Source organism: Heterocephalus glaber, unplaced genomic scaffold (genome assembly GCF_053883595.1).
Source record: "Heterocephalus glaber isolate CG9 unplaced genomic scaffold, H.glaber_assembly_v1.0 deba00001481, whole genome shotgun sequence".
Classification (NCBI taxonomy): domain Eukaryota; kingdom Metazoa; phylum Chordata; class Mammalia; order Rodentia; family Bathyergidae; genus Heterocephalus; species Heterocephalus glaber.
Window position 1 is genome coordinate 1,695,422 of NW_028258317.1, and position 15,646 is coordinate 1,711,067.

Below are 15,646 nucleotides of genomic sequence, written 5' to 3' on the forward strand. Positions count from 1 at the left end.
AAAACACAGCAGGCTGGCTTTGGTGAGAAGAGGAAGACCATTCCTTTATATCTAATCCAGTCATAGAAGGGAAGTGGTTGAGTCTCTGACAATTTTCACTCCAGAAATTTAATCTAGGCAATTACAAATTTCATTTGAACAGCAACCATTTTGTTGATTTCCAGATGACTCATTTTGTAAACCCTTGGCCATTAGCATTCCAGCAGGAGTGGGCCATGTGCTGCCTTCCTGATGACATCAGTGGAAATCTTGAGTCGAGATCAAAGCTACTTTATGCTTCCCTGACCTTTCTTCACAATGGACAGAGGGGCCTCATTTCTCAGCTCAGAATTTTCTGATTTGCTTCACTGACCCCACAAGGGCTTCCACTTATAAATAGTCTACATGTAGACAGATGTTCACTGAAGACCCCAAATAGCTCTATTGGAAATCACATCTTGAGCTTTGGCTTCTAAATGTCATCTTAATCCACTCCCAGATTTCAGGAAACCCTGGTTGCCTGGTTCTCCACCAGGAAGTTAGTGAATATGGAGAACCCTAGCAGAGTAGAGAGTCAGCGTTCATTCTGCCCCCACAGAAGCCTGCTTTAGGCTTCAATTGCTCTAAGGATACACTGGGAGAATTCACCTGAGAGAGATCCCTTACCTTGATAGTCATGTCTGGGCCGGAGGTTTCTGCAGCACCCGAGGCTGCCTCCACTCCCTGTAGCAGCACACTCTGACACCCAACTCCTGGAAAAAAAGATGGGCGTTTGAGCCAAGGGGATTGTGTGCTGACATGGACAGGCATGCAGCTGCCATTTCACAGACCCTAAACTCGTGTGACTAATAAAGGAAACCCGGGATGACCCACGGTCCTTTACCTACCTGATGGTTACCAGGAAAGCTTCCTTTCGGTAGGGTCCATTAGCACCTCTTTTGTTTTTACCTAACCTCCAATTTTAGAGGCCATGGTCTAGGTGCTGAATCTTACAGAGAGATCTATTCCAGCCTAGAGTGGAGAAAGGGTTGGAATGAGCTCCTCCAGCATCCAGGCTCCTTACTGAGATCTCATTAAGGGCTTAAAGTGAATCCCAGAACACAGAAAGCCACACATATAATTCAATACCCAGTAGAAATACTCCATTTTCAATTCCACCCACCTACCTAAAATATCTGAATATTTAGTCATTTTTTCTTTTTTTTCTCTCCCTCTCCTTCCTTCTCCTTTCTTCTTCTCTCCCTCTTTCCTTACCCCCCCTCCCCTCCCTCCCTCCCTTCCTTTCTTCCCTCCCTCTCTTTCTTTCTTTCTGGTACTAGGGGTTGAAACCAAGGCCTTCCATATACTACGCCAGTGATCTACAACCAAGCCCTTTTTAAAAAAATTTTTATTTTGAGACACTGTCTTGCTAAATTGTCCAACCTAGCCTCAAATTTATAATCCTCCTTTAGCCTCCCAAGCAGCTAGGATCATAGGTATCTACCACCATGCCTGGTGTACTGTCACTTTAAATCTGCACATGTTTCCTCTCCAAGTCTTCTTTCTTTCTTTTTTGTGGTACTGGGGATTGAATCTCTCAAGGCAAGCACAGCACCACTGAGATGAATCCCCGACCTTCCATTTTTGTATTTTTTGAGATAGTGTCTCACTAAGTCACTACATTGTCCAAGCTGGGCTTGAACTTGGAATTCTCCTCCCTCAGCCTCCCAGAGTGCTGAGATTAGAGGTGAGTCTGCCACCACACCCAGCTGAAGTTGGTATTTCTCCTTAATTGTCAGATTATCTCCAAGAGTGACATCTGGCAGGGTATAAGGTTTTGATCTTTCCAACCTCTAAGAAGAGATTGAGATTGGTGTTTTCAAATACTTACGAGCTCGGTATGGTGGAGCTACACTGATCCAGACGCAATTATGTGAATCAGAAGAGTTGAGATGGTCTATTGTAGTGAAAAGTTTGAGGTAATGACAAGTGTATTTTTTTAAACATTGATTTATTATAAAGCTGTCTCTTTAAAAGTTAACAAAGCAATTTTTTTTTTGAGTCAGGGTTTCGCTATGTAGCCCAGGCTGGGGTTGAATGTGGGCAATCCTCCTGCCTCAGCCTCTCAAGTGCTGGAATTACAAGCGTTTGCACCCATGCCTAGCAATAAAGCAATATTTCAAAATTTCTCAGGGTATTCTTAAACAGACATGTTTGTTATTTATTTATTTATTTATTTTCAGTTCTGGCAATTGAACCCATGGCCTCACACATGCTAGACAAGTGCTCTACCACTGATCTACATCCTTATTCTATACAAATTTTGTAACTGGTGTAATAACTGCCTATTTGGAGACAAGTGCTCATAACCTAAAGCATTAAAAAGATTGGTTTCTTAAATAGGTTCAAATTGTCTGCAATATTTATTTGTTTACATTAATTGATTTCCTTAATAAATAATTTGCCCTATGGATAACTCAAGGACGATATTCATTTTAGATCTGGGTGAATAACCCAAATTCCCAAATTCCAACTGTCTCACATTATGTTTATTTAAGGTTGGCAAACTTTTCTGTTATTTCGGGCTTTGTGGTCTTGCAGAGTGAAAGTAGTCCCAGATGTACAACATATGAACTAATGGCCATTGCTGGCTTTGTCCACCAAAACAGGAAATGGGCCACATTTGTCCCATGAGAGGCCACAACTTTTACCAACCTCTGTGCCACATCAAGAAATTGGGAAGCTGGGGAGTAGCTCAGTTGTAGAGTACTTGCCTAGCATGTACAAGCCCCTGGGTTCAAACCCCAGCACTGAAAAAACAAAACAACTGGAAAAAAGAAACCAAAGAGCAGCTCAGTGATAGTGCATGGAATGTTCTGGTTTCAATCCCCAGCACCAAAACTAAAGAAAATAGAGTTGGCTAGGGATTTAGCTCAGTGGTTTCACCGCCTGCTGCTCAAACGCAAGGACTCGAGTTCGATCCCTGGTACCAAAAGAAAAAAAAGAAAATAGAGCTAAGTGAGATTTCTAAATTCCAGCATTTCTGGTAAGAATCAACTGGCTAACCCAGTGGTAAAACACTAACAAGTTTGAATTTACATATTTCCAATAAACTAATATGAAGTTAATTAAATGTTAATTTGTCAGCATTGGTTACATTTCCTCATTTTATACTATAGCTCCCCAACAGCCTCATTTGGCTGGATGTATACGTGATGGATGACTCAGGACCCACAGACTGTAATTCACTGCACATAGTTGTCTCTGACTAGGCTGTAGAAATTAGAGGAATTTGATGACACACCAGGCAATTTCTTCTCAAGAAATCACTGAAAGGACATTGTCAGTTTTGTCTTTAATGCAAGTTTCTGGAAGGAAAATTTTTGTTACTACATGAGCCAATCATTTCCCTGAAATTTAGCGACTCATCACGACTTGGTTAAAGCCACTGTTGTGGATGTGGCTGTCAAAGAAACATACACGCTGGGCCTGATGGACAATATGACATTGAGTTTTCATAACAGTTTATGTGATTGTTCTTTTTATTTATTGTTCTTAATATTCATTCCCCTTCTCTCTCACTCTGAGAATTTTTGTTCGCTGTCCCATTGGTATTTACTTTCACCAATGGGATGCTGGTAGGCATAATGTAAGCAGACTGGGAAAGAGTATGTGTGGTGAATCTTGTCCTCTTGCCCTGCTGCTGTAGCATGAGAAGGATGTGCCTCCATCTACCAGGGAAGGAGGATCATGGGAGGAGACGTGGACCAAATCTTCACCTTGGAGCCAAGCCAAGTCTGGATCAGCCAACCCCTGGTCCAACTCCACATGTGTGACAGTAACAACCACTGAGTTTGGGGGTGGTTTGTGAAGAAGCATTATTATAACAATCTCTAACAGATACAATGTATCACCAAAATTATAAATGAAAATCATTTTGGTTCAAGTAGTTTTTTTGCTTTCTTTTGAGATGAGGTCTCAGTATGTTGCTTGGTCTGGTCTTGAACTTCTGGGATCAAGCAGTCCTTCTGCCTCCGCCACTTCAGTAGATGGAATGTCAGGCATGCAGCACTGTGTCTGGCTGGATCAAGCACTTTTAGCTTTAACTATACAAATATAACTCTTTCTGTCGCATAAAAGCTTTCATTTAGAAGTACTAAGCCCCTTCTATACACATTAGTCTACTGTGGGTAAAGTTTTCTCTCTGCTCTGATTATGGCTTTTTGTACACAATGCTATCTTTATGAAAAGCTGAATGGCCATTAGAATGAGATATGAGGCATAAATACAGCATATTAGTATTCTTAAAATTTTAGCCTGCAATCAAGAAAATCCTTCAAATTAGATAACCTGTCATTTCACGCCGAGTGAAATTTAGTTTAAAAATGTTATTAATTTTTTTGAAGGAAAACATTTATTGGTACATTTTAGATATACATAATTATAACATTCATCATAGGGAATTTGTACTTGTACATGATACATCTTGCTTCTTTTTTTCCCATTCCCCTTCCCTTTAACTTCTCTTCCCCTCCTTATTTACAAAAGCTTTGTTTCCAAAAAATGTTATTAATCTTGATTATGAGTTCTGAGGACAGAAATATGATTTTAAAAGCTAGAGGTGAAGTTCTTTAGGGAGAAAACTGTGTTTGGAGAGCAAAGGAACTTTGTGGACCTTTCAGGTATGAAAAGGTGGGCCCCACATCACAGAGGGGAGAAAGAATGAGGTGCTTGAAAGAAGCTGGAATAAGAATTGGCAGTAAGGAATACTCAGGGAGTAGTAAGAAAGACTCTTGAGAATAATGATGTTTAAAAATCAACTTTAAATGATTTATCATGTTGTCATGATGCAACTTCCCTTGCTGTCACACCTGCGGTGGAAAGTTGATCTACCATTGTCTTATGTTGGTGCTGCCCACTGGAGACTGAATGAGGCCTCACATTTGGACCTCAGGGTGGAGAGTAGAGAGGGCCATGAGCACATGCGAGCTACCTGCAAGTGTAGAAGCTGAGGATGCCATGATGCTCAGCAACCTGGAGAAGGTACTCACCCCAATGCACTGCACATGATAGGTTGACAGCCAATTTTATTCAGAAACGAACAGGCAGAGACTCTGTCATCTTGAGGACTCAAGGATGAAAGGCCACTGGATGTGGTGGTACCATCTATAATCCCAGCTACTCACTTGGAGGAGACAGGAGGATCACAAGTTTGAGGCCAGTTTGGGCAACTTAGCAAGACCTTGTCTCAAAATAAAATATAAAAAGGGTTAGGGGGTGTAGCTCAGTGATAAAGCACCCCTGGGGTGGAAAAAACCACGAAAACCAATTGACTTTTTTTTTCCAGTACTGGGGATCAGATCCAGGGCCTTCACACTGAGCTACATCCCCAGCCCTTATATATATTTTTTGTTTGTTTCTTTGTTTGGTTGGGTGGTTTTTGTTTTTGTTTTTTGGGATACTGGGTCTTGGTAAGTTGCCCAGGCTAGGCCCAAATGTGTAATATTCCTGCCTCGGCCTTCCAGAGTCATGTTATAGGCATGTGCCACCACACCCTGCTAGACATTTCTTTATAGGAGGAAGTTCATACACATACAAATGCCACTGTCCATTTCCAAAGTGGTGATTTCCGCTCCACCAACATGTAAATGCATTGCCTTATGGGTGAGCAACATGATAGCTTAGAATGTTTGTGCATGATTCCTTCAGCTCTAGAATATTACTCAGTGACTTTCAACATCTGCTTGCCTGTTTGGGTGCCTAAGAATTTCCACTTAACAAAGATCCCTGATTTATAACCAGTGCACAAACATCTAAACAGCTCAGATAGGTAACTGTAAAAGCCAGACATCCAGACTGATGGCTTTCTATTCTTAGTTATATAAGCACAATCTTCCATAATATCAGGGAAAGAAGCTAAATGAAGAATTTGGCCCAAGGCTTGATTAAACACACACACACACACACACACACACACACACACACCCCTACATAAAATATTGCAATCACTTTCTTCTTACATTCCTTCTCCCTTCACTCAAACTCTTCTGTATAACTTCTTTGAGAAATCATGTTTTGTATTATTCTTACAAACTCTAGCAATACTACAATTATTTTTATTCTATGCCTAAAAGATCAGATCAAACCTTCAAGAAGAAGAAATCTTCCTCCCAGAAGACAGTATGTTTTCATTTCCCTGCAGAAAGAGAATTTGAGACCTGTCTTGTTGTACCAGAGATACACTATAAATATTCCATTAGGGGCAGCTGTATTAGGATATCTCAGGCATAAAGAAATCAAGCATCATAAATACTTTCATTGCTTTTCACACATCTTCTCCCCTAGCTGCACAGTCATATGAATAAGTCCATTAGGGCAAACTTCCTCATCCCTACCTCCAACCTCTGTCTGCATTCACAGGGCACATTCTGTTAACTTGCACAATTCCTGAGTCTGCTATTTTTTAAGTTTCTTTTTTTATTAGTATATGTTTGCATAATTTACATAATAATTTGATCTTGAGGCATTGGTACTCATACATAATCACATCTCAATCATTTTTACATCTCCTTCCCCTCTCCATCCTCCCATCTGCTTCCTATCATCTATCCAATTTTGCTCTTTACATTATTTATATTTTGGATTTGTTATATAAGAGAAACCATGTGATATTTAACCTTCTGCAACTGATTTATTTCACTTAGCATTATAATCTCAAGGTGCATTCATTTTCCTACAAAAGACTCAAATTTATCCTTCTTTTTTTTTTTTTTTTTTGTACCAGGGATCGAACTTGGCCCTTGTGCTGGCGCAGCAGGTGGCGAAAACACTGAGCTAAATCCCCAGCCCAAATTTATTCTTCTTTATGGCTGAGTAGTATTCATATACGACTGTTGCTGAGAACAGTGTGTGGGAAGGTTGATAAGGCAGTGCAATCAAAACAGAGCCGAGCTCAGGCCCTGGCTGGCGCAACCAGGGAAACATGGGCAGAGCTTCAAGGAAAGGGATTTGAGCTGGGAGGAAGTAGCCACAAGGGTTCAGCTCTGTGACCTATAGACAAAACCACTTTGAGGGCTTGAACAGAAAGAGGCAGAATATATCGCCGAGCAATGAAGACAGCAGGGTAGTAAGCAAGCCCAGCAAGGCAGTGACTGATGGCATTCCAGAGACAAATATTGGCTGACTTCTTTCATTCTGACCCTGATTAGCATAAATTTGTGGGGTTTTTTGGGGGGGTACCAGGGATCGAACTTGGGTCCTTGAGCTTGCAAGACAGGCAGCAGAACTGCTGAGCTAAATCCCTGGCCTGAATTTAGCATAAAAATTAAAATGAAGGATCAGAGGTCCAGGGACTCCTTGGAATCACCGTGGATCACCAGGTAGGTGAAAGCAACTAAGACAGAGACAGCCAAGTGTGAATGGAGCAGAATGTGCAACCAGAGAACTTTGTTCTAGCTCACGTATGCAAGTAGATTTTACCTAGATCATTGGACAAAGCAGATGACTGGGGTGGTCATTAGTGCTGCCCACTAATCTCAGTTCTTCCCTGAGGAGACACAGCGGGACTTCACTTCCTCACCCCTTTCAAGTTGGTGAGGTCACATGACCAGCTCTGGCCGGTGCTCCGACAGCAAGGTCATCTATCACTTCTGGACTAGCTCTTCCCCCGCACGACAGTGGCTGGTAATGGTCCAGGTAACACTTCTCTTAGCCTAAGTCTCATCACAAGAAGCCAACCACCATGCCACTTGAGTGAGAACTAACCTTTATTGTTTTAAGCCATGAGATTGAGGTTGTTAATTACAGCAGCATAACCTCGCGTAGACTCTTGAGTGGAAGGAGTCCCCTGCACCCCAGATTTGTGTTCTCCATCAACCTCAAGTTCCCATTGCAGAGAGTTCTTTGGATAAATTGCTGTGTTCTGTCCTTTAAATCTAATGCTGCCATTTCAGTTTATGTCTCTCTAATCAGGTTGCAATGGCCCATCCCTCCTTCTCTCCGTTTGCACTGAGCCCAGGGCTTACCACACAGTTTATATGCCTCTCATGAAGGATTTAGGGTCTGCAGACAAAAGGCAAAAGGCTGCATGCTCATAACTATCCTTGAAAACTCCATAAATCTCCCACAAAGTACAATGCACTATGTCACTGAGACCTGTTGAGTCACTTTTTGTTCCAGCCTTGGAACAGACCTCCTTTTTCTGCTATGTGCCAGATGCTATTGTTGGCCTGTGCCAAGGATCATGTTATACAAAAAAAAATACTATCTCCAAACTTGAGAATTTCTCAGGGTTTGTTGATGCGAAGGCTGTGAGATAAAGAAGTTGAGATCATCTGTAGGAATCGCAGATTAACGTCTCCCTTGTCATTAACATACAGGGTTGTATCATTTAGGATGCTTTTGGTTGCAGGCAGTAGAAAACCTACTTAGTAAAGGATTCATACACAGAGGATTGGTTGGTTAATGTGAGAAGAAGTCTCAAGGTACGGTGGCATCAGAAGTGGCTAGTTCAGTGGCCCCATGGCCTGAGCCAACCTCTGCAATTTTCTTAATTTTCCTCTGTGCTCCCAAGAAGGATGCAGTAGTTCCATGTGTCATGAAACTGCCCAGAATTAGAACCCCCCCCATACATTTTTTAAGAGTAAAGAAGCCTCCACCTGCCTTGCAAGCCTAGGTCCAGAGTTTGATCCCCAGTGCCAAAAAAAAAAAAAAAAAAAAAAAGAGTAAAGAAGCCCCTCCCAATCCCCAAGCTGATCCCAGAGTTTTCTCCAGTCAAACAAGCAATCAACATAAGCCTGGAATTGTGGCAAAGGGGACTAGAGTTATCAACGCTGCCTTGGCGTTATTTAATCAAGATTTACCCTCTGGGTTGGGGAAGGTTCCAGTTTTCCCTGAGCATATGCCCATCTAGAAATGAACAATGGGATAAACGGGATGTGGGCCAGCAAGAAAGAAAGGGAGAGTTTGATAGCCACCAAATAAGCACCCAGCAGGGTCTCTGACAAAAGAATGCACACACAGAATGGAATGGCAGAGTCACTTACTTCTTCAATTTCTATTTTCCTACTTTCTTTTTAAGTTATTTAGAAATACGAACACACTTTTGCTAGGAATGGCAGTGCATACCTGTAGTCAGGTACTTGGAAGGCTGAGATGAGATGACACTTGAGCCCACAAGTTCAAGACCAGTCTGGGCAATAGAGTGGGATCTCAACTCAAAAACAAAACAGAACAGCAGGGTATGGTGGTGTAGTCTTGTAATTCCAGCACTTGGGAGGCTGAAGCAGGAGAATCGCCATGAGTTTGAGGCCAGTGCTGACTACATAATGAGCTCATGAGCAGCCTGAACTAGACCTTGACACCTTGTCTCAAAAAACCAAACCAGGGCTGGGGATTTAGCTCAGTGGTTCTAGTGCCTGCCTCGAAAACGTAAGGTCCTGAGTTCAATTCCCGGTACCAAAAAAAACCAAACCAAACCAAACCAACCAAATCAGCAACAACAGAACCAGGAACACACATTTGAATCTCTGTAAGTTTAGTGCTCAGTGATGCTGGGACTCAGCCTTGCTTTTTAGTGCCAGCTCCTCTAAGGTAACATCTTAGCTCAGCCCCAGAATGGCATCCCTACCTCTGCTCTCACTGGGAATTCACAGCTCAGATCATTAGCTTCATTTATTTATTTTATTTTATTTATTTATTAAATTTTTTGAGACTAGGTCTCACTATGTAGTTCAGGTTGGCCTAGAACTCACTATGTAGCCCAGGCTGGCCTTGAACTCACAGCAATCCTCCTGCCTCAGCCTCCCAAGTGCTGGGAATACAGCCATGTGCCACCATGCCTGGCCATTAGCTTCATTTATGGGGACACTTATTAGGGCCTGAGTGTTTGCTGGCCAAGGCTGCCTCAGTGGGCCCTTATCCACCAGCTTAGATGTACTAGTAGGGAGGGACTGAGCCTGCGTTAGCTTCATCCAAATGTCTGTCATGCAAGGTATTAGTTTGGAGAAGCCAGGTCTAGGGGACAGGATCCTGACAGTGCTCAATGGAGAAAGTGGGTAATGCTAAGGGAGAGGAGGGAAGGAAAGCAGTCCCAGGTCTCAGACAATCTGCCCTACACTGAAGAAAAGATAGGCTGTGGTTGGTCCTGTCCTCCAGAGCCAGGCAAGGGACCCAGAAGTAGGACCCACATGGAGAGAGTCACCAGACATAGGTGCTTTAAATAAGTCTGTCCCTTCCCCAGCCCCACTCCTTGGCCCCTCTGTCAGCACAGTGGATACTGGCACACAGTGGGGGCTCAGTTAATATTTCACAAATTGGCCGGGGATTTAGCTCAGTGGTTCCATTATCTGCCCTACAAGTGCAAGGACCCGAGTTCAATCCCTGGTACCAAAAAAATAAAATTAAAAAAAATTTCACAAATTGAACTGGCCTCAATGCTGCGTAAGATGCTTCCTCACTGGGGAGAAGGCTCGATGTACGATTTTTTTTTTTTTTTTTGCAGTACCGGGGATTGAACTCAGGACCTTGCAAGGCAGATGCAGTGCCACCGAGCTAAATCCCCGGCCCCCATTAGTCATGTTTCTTACGACCTCACAAGATTCTGCTCATCAGCAGCCGACATGGACTATCTGAAGAAGAGCCAGGCTGGACATGGCTGTGTGTAGCTGTAATCCCAGAACTCTGGGGGTTCAGGCAGGAGAATCACAAGTTGAAGCTTAGCCCAGGCAATTCAGTGACTTAGAAATACCTTGTCTCAAAATTAAAAAAAAAGAAATGAAAGGAGCTGGGAGGGATGTAGCTCATTTTGAAGACCCTGGCTTCAATCTCCAATACAGAGGAAGAAGAAGAAGGAGTAGCCAGAGGAGGAAGAGGAGGAGGGAGAGGAATGGGAAGAGAAGGAGGGAAAAAGAAGGAGGAGAGGAAGAGGGAGAGAAGGAGAAAGAAGAGGGGTGGGGAGGAGCTGAGCCACAAATAGTTTGGAGAATAAAGTTCTGAGATGATGACACACACACAGCCTGGCTTATGGGAAGAACAGAGGAGATAGTAGAGGGCCTTCAAGTGTTCGAGGGCATGCGTTTGTGTGCAGGGATGTCTTGAAGTCTTCTCAGGGGCTTCCAAGCTCCTTCTCTACCCTGACTACTCTCTTCTTCATCCTACCCTGCCTCAGCCCTTGTCAACCCACTGACCTCAGCACAGCTGTGGAACTGTCTGGAGCCCAGGTTTCCATGTTTCAGAGAGAAGATTGTGGCTCTGAAGTGGGAAACAACTTGCCAAGGCCTCAACGCAGGAGCTGCTAAGCAGGGACTGAAAGAAAGACTCACCTGGCTCCTTCCTGAGATACAAAGAGTGTCGGCCCCATTTTACAGACAAAAGATTAGCCTGTTGTGAAAAGATTTGGCTTGAACAAAGTGAAAAGAATGGGGTTAGGGTCTGTGTCCCACTGTAGCTTATTTCACTCTCTTCCTTAACCACATTCCTGCCCAGAGAGCACTGGAACTGAGAATTGGCCAGTTTCTCTTCCTTTTAATTGCCTTTGGCTCAAAGTAATCCTGTTGGGTTTTTTTTTCCTGTGGGTTTTTAAAATCTCACTTTGTTCTTGGAGGAGATCTCAATAGGGTGGTTAGTAAAGCTTAGCGGAACTTTAGAACAATGATTTGCCTTTAAACACTTGACTTCGGAAACCTCACCCAAGGATAAGCTGATGGGGCCTGCTTCCTCTGGATGGGAAGCCCTGCCCAGGGATTTGGAGGAGGAAAGCAGGATGTCACCACCCTAATCCACCCTCCTCCAGGTAGTGGCTCATCCTTGTTCTGAGACCTGGTTTTTGCTTCCTTGAGGTTGATGTGAGGGCCAGGTCCCAGGCCTTTAGAAGCAATAGTGCAGGGGGATTTCCTCCTCCCTGTCCCTTCCCTGAGGGGGAGTTTATTGGGACGGAGGAAGGTTCACCTTTCAGATGACATGCCATTTTCCTCAAGCTCACCCAGAGGTCACTGCGTCCCATGCTCTTCCTACCCTAAGTCAGGGAAGCCTCACTGGGTCCCCCTGAGGAGGACATGTTCATGGATCTCAAAGATACACAAAGACAAACTTCAATGTCTTGTTAAGTGGGCTCTCCATGCTTTCTCTATTCCATTGTTCTCTCTCTGCAATAACACCACTAAAGATAGCCACACTGTACTCAGGACATACTAGGTCAAAGGCTCTGCCTTTATGTGTTCTTATGGCTTGTATCTACTTGCTCCCCAAAGCTTCATGCACTCATAGGTGGGGCTTTTCATAGATGGCTGGATTTAGGGTGTGTGATGCTGGGATTAAGAGTGTGTGGTGCTAAATTAGTCCAGTGACTGGAATTAGCATAGTTCTGGGTGGGGTCACCCAAAAGTCTAGTAGCCTGGATGGAATAAAAGAGAAAGACAGGCTTGCTTCTGCTGCTTGCTGCCTTCTGCCTGCTTCACCATGAACTGTTTTTCTTCTGTGATGCTCCTCTGCCATGCTGCCTTGTCTTGGAACCAGCCAACCATTGGCTGAAACCTCTACAAGCTGTAAACTGCAATAAACCCTTCCTGCTTTAACTTTGGGTGTCAGGTATTTGGAGAGAAAGTAACCAAGACATGTGTATTTCATTAATCCTCATACAACCAGATGAGACAGACACAATATTTTCCTCACTTTGATATGAGAAAACTGAGACTTAAAAAAGTTAAAATCACTAGCTAGTAAGTGATATAATTAATATTTAAATCCAAGCACTCTGAACTCACAGGGTATTTGTCTAACAAATGATGAAAAAACCAAAAGATGAATGTTTCGTTTGTTTTTAGAAATAGGGGGACAGGAAGTTGAGGACATATTGAAAAAAAGAAGATTCACAGAGGAGGAGCTTTCTTCCCTGTGGTTCCCATTCAGGCTGACATCTGAGCTCACAATCCCAAGTCAAAGAAAGCTTTTGTGGTGGGGACTCTAGAGGGATACACAGCCATGGTTGGCCCCAGACCCAATCCAGTGTAATTCAGTGTAAACACTCACTGAAGGCTTAAGGGGTTGTGCTATGGCAAGTAGGGGCTGGATAGTTTTCTCTTTAGGCAAAAAGATTCCCAAAACATGGTCCTCTGGGATTCCACATTCATCCAGTTCTGCAGTGGTTAATCTGGGCAGCAGAGCTTTTGGAAGATGGAAGAGGCTTAGGAAAATGAAAGCAAGCAGCACCTCTGAGCTCAAATTTGGATTTAGACACTCCACTAGCAACTCTTCATAGAAGAGACTGAAACATACAGCACCTAGGGCTAGGAAGCAATTGATAACAAGAATGGCTATCATTTCTCAAGTGCTTCTCAGGTACTCTTCATTGTGCTGTATTTAACATACATTACCCATTCATAATAAAAAATGAAGTACATGCTATTTTTATCCTTATTTTCTGGATAGCAAGATGAAGCTTCAAGAGGTAAATAATTTGCCGAAAACCACACTGGTAAGGCACAGGTCTAGGAGGTGGATAAGGCTGTCCCACTCCAGTACCCATACTGTCATACACTGGTCCTGATCTCTGCTAACTAAGGTGCCTGTGGTCAGAACAGCCAGAAGGAACACTCCTCTGGAGATGGAGAAGATATGTGCACACACCTTCCTGCCCACCACATGCAAATACTCATACACACACAAACAGCTGAACACCTAAACACCTAGTGTGCGTCGTGTATGCAGCACACGCAGCCCAACGATGCCATCTATGCACACCCCATGCACATGTCCATGTGAGCGTGCACACTATGTAGATACCTGGACACAAGGCTGCAACCATTTTCTAGCTTCCACAACCTGCTCAGGAGTCTTGGGCCTCCCATGAAGGAGAAAAGAGTTTTTTTGTGTGTTATGGCACCTGAGAATGTATTAGAAATCTGGGTTTTTCATCTCCTGCTATACTCTCCAAGGTGCTGTATAAAAAAGGGGAAGCAGACTCCAATTGCATGAAAATGAGGGCAGAAAAGGATCCTGGTGCAGTTTAAAATGAGTTTTATAAGACCCTTGTGACCCAAACTAATTTTGAAAATGGCTCATTTTGGCTGGCCTGAGCCAGTCCTCAGAAAGTTAAACCTTTAAGGCAACTACACTACTTACAGCAAATTCAAGGGACTGTTCCCAAACAGAGTCCCCACTCAGGGTTAGAAAATTAACAGCTTAAAACTTGGTATAGTCTCAAATTATTTCACGGTTATAACCATATAGTGGGGCTCCTTCCCAGTTCCCATAAAAGGTTTTTGCTATATTCTCCATATATCCCAATTATTAGGTAGGTCTGTTAGCCTAATTTTACCAGACTGGAAAGAGAATTAATATTTATTTCCTAAAACTGTGACATAAAATTCAACAATGTGATATAAAATTGAACGAAACTCTAGTCACTCTAGCCATTCAACTGTAGCCATTGTCTTGGATTCAATTTTCATTCTGAGGACATGCACTGACCAGTAAATAATTAAAAGAGCAGAATAGGTGGTGACGGGTATTTTTAGGGATCTGGTCTCATTAGAAAGGGCAACCATCCAGTTGGTGTGCATAAGTTGGCCTCTCTCACCATGTAAAGGGTGCCTTTGGGCTGCAGGCACAGTGGGGAGCAGAGCCCTTTGGAGACACAAAGAAGCTGGGCTCTGCAAGGCAGTTCTTAGTCAATCCCTTCTCTCCATCCCCACTGCAAGCGTATGAATCGGGACCTCTGAGGTCCCCACTCAGATCTGCCTTCCATATGACTATCCCTGCCTTTTTTTTCTTTTATGGTACTGGTGATTGAACCCGGGGCCTTCACACTGAGGTACATCCCCAGCCCTTTTTAAAAAAATGTTTTCCTTTGCTTTTTTTTTTTTTTTAATTTTGAGACAGGTTTTCACTAAGTTGCTAAATTTGGGTTGAAATTTGTGACCCTTGTGCCTCAGCCTCCTCAAGGACTGGGATTATAGGCCACTCCACATCTGGCTGCTTTGTAGAAACATAGCTATGCTCGCACCACTCCCTATCTCAACCCATGCCTTGTACTTCTTTTTTTTTTTTGAGACAAGTTCTTGCTACGTACCTCAGGCTGGCCTTGTAATCACAATGTAGCCTAGGCTGGCCTCAAACTCATGGCAATCCTTCTGTCTCAGCCTCTCAAGTGCTGGGTGTGTACCACCTTGCCCAGTATCCCTTGCATTTGTGTTGTATTCCAGGCAGAGAGCTTGGGTTGGGGAGGTCCAGATCAAAAGACTTGGTCCCTGCCTTCAGGGAGCTGACAGGCAGACAATGGCTTTCTCTTGGGGCAACCCAATTTCCAGCACTTTTCTGTCCTCTCCCCTTCACTACAGAAGGCCTCCCTTGGGTAGGTGACCATGATGTTGCATTTCCGCCCAGAGTTCTGAGTGTCCTTCCAGGGCTCCCTCTCCTGTGGCAGTGTCATGTGACTGTACAAGCTCACTCAGGCATTCAAAAAACCCACTTAAATCAAAGACAAGCATATAGAATAGAATATTTTAAAAAGAACTTTCTGGAAGGTTCAGGTAAGATCACAGGGTAATCCTCAATCTGAAATTTATAAATGATAGCCCTTCAAGCTTGAAGAAATGCCATGGCATGTTGTCATGGCAGCTCTAGCACACGAACACTCATGAGTACCACTGTGTGAAGGCAGAAGGCAGAAGAGCCCCTGATGTGAAGGGAT

At 43.4% G+C, this 15,646-nt stretch overlaps 1 protein-coding gene across 8 annotated transcripts in view; it reads right to left on the minus strand.

The window, feature by feature from the left end:
• Palm2akap2 (PALM2 and AKAP2 fusion) overlaps positions 1-15,646 on the minus strand; it is a 504,788-nt gene that overhangs the window by 138,906 nt on the left and 350,236 nt on the right. For 7 of the 8 annotated variants that reach the window (XM_087183576.1, XM_087183574.1, XM_004848142.4 and 4 more), the window contains one exon: positions 646-731. The exons of the other annotated variant lie outside the window; for it this stretch is intronic. In XM_087183576.1, the coding sequence (XP_087039702.1) occupies positions 646-731 (86 nt within the window). The remainder of the gene's footprint in view (positions 1-645; positions 732-15,646) is intronic. 8 annotated transcript variants of the gene reach the window in all.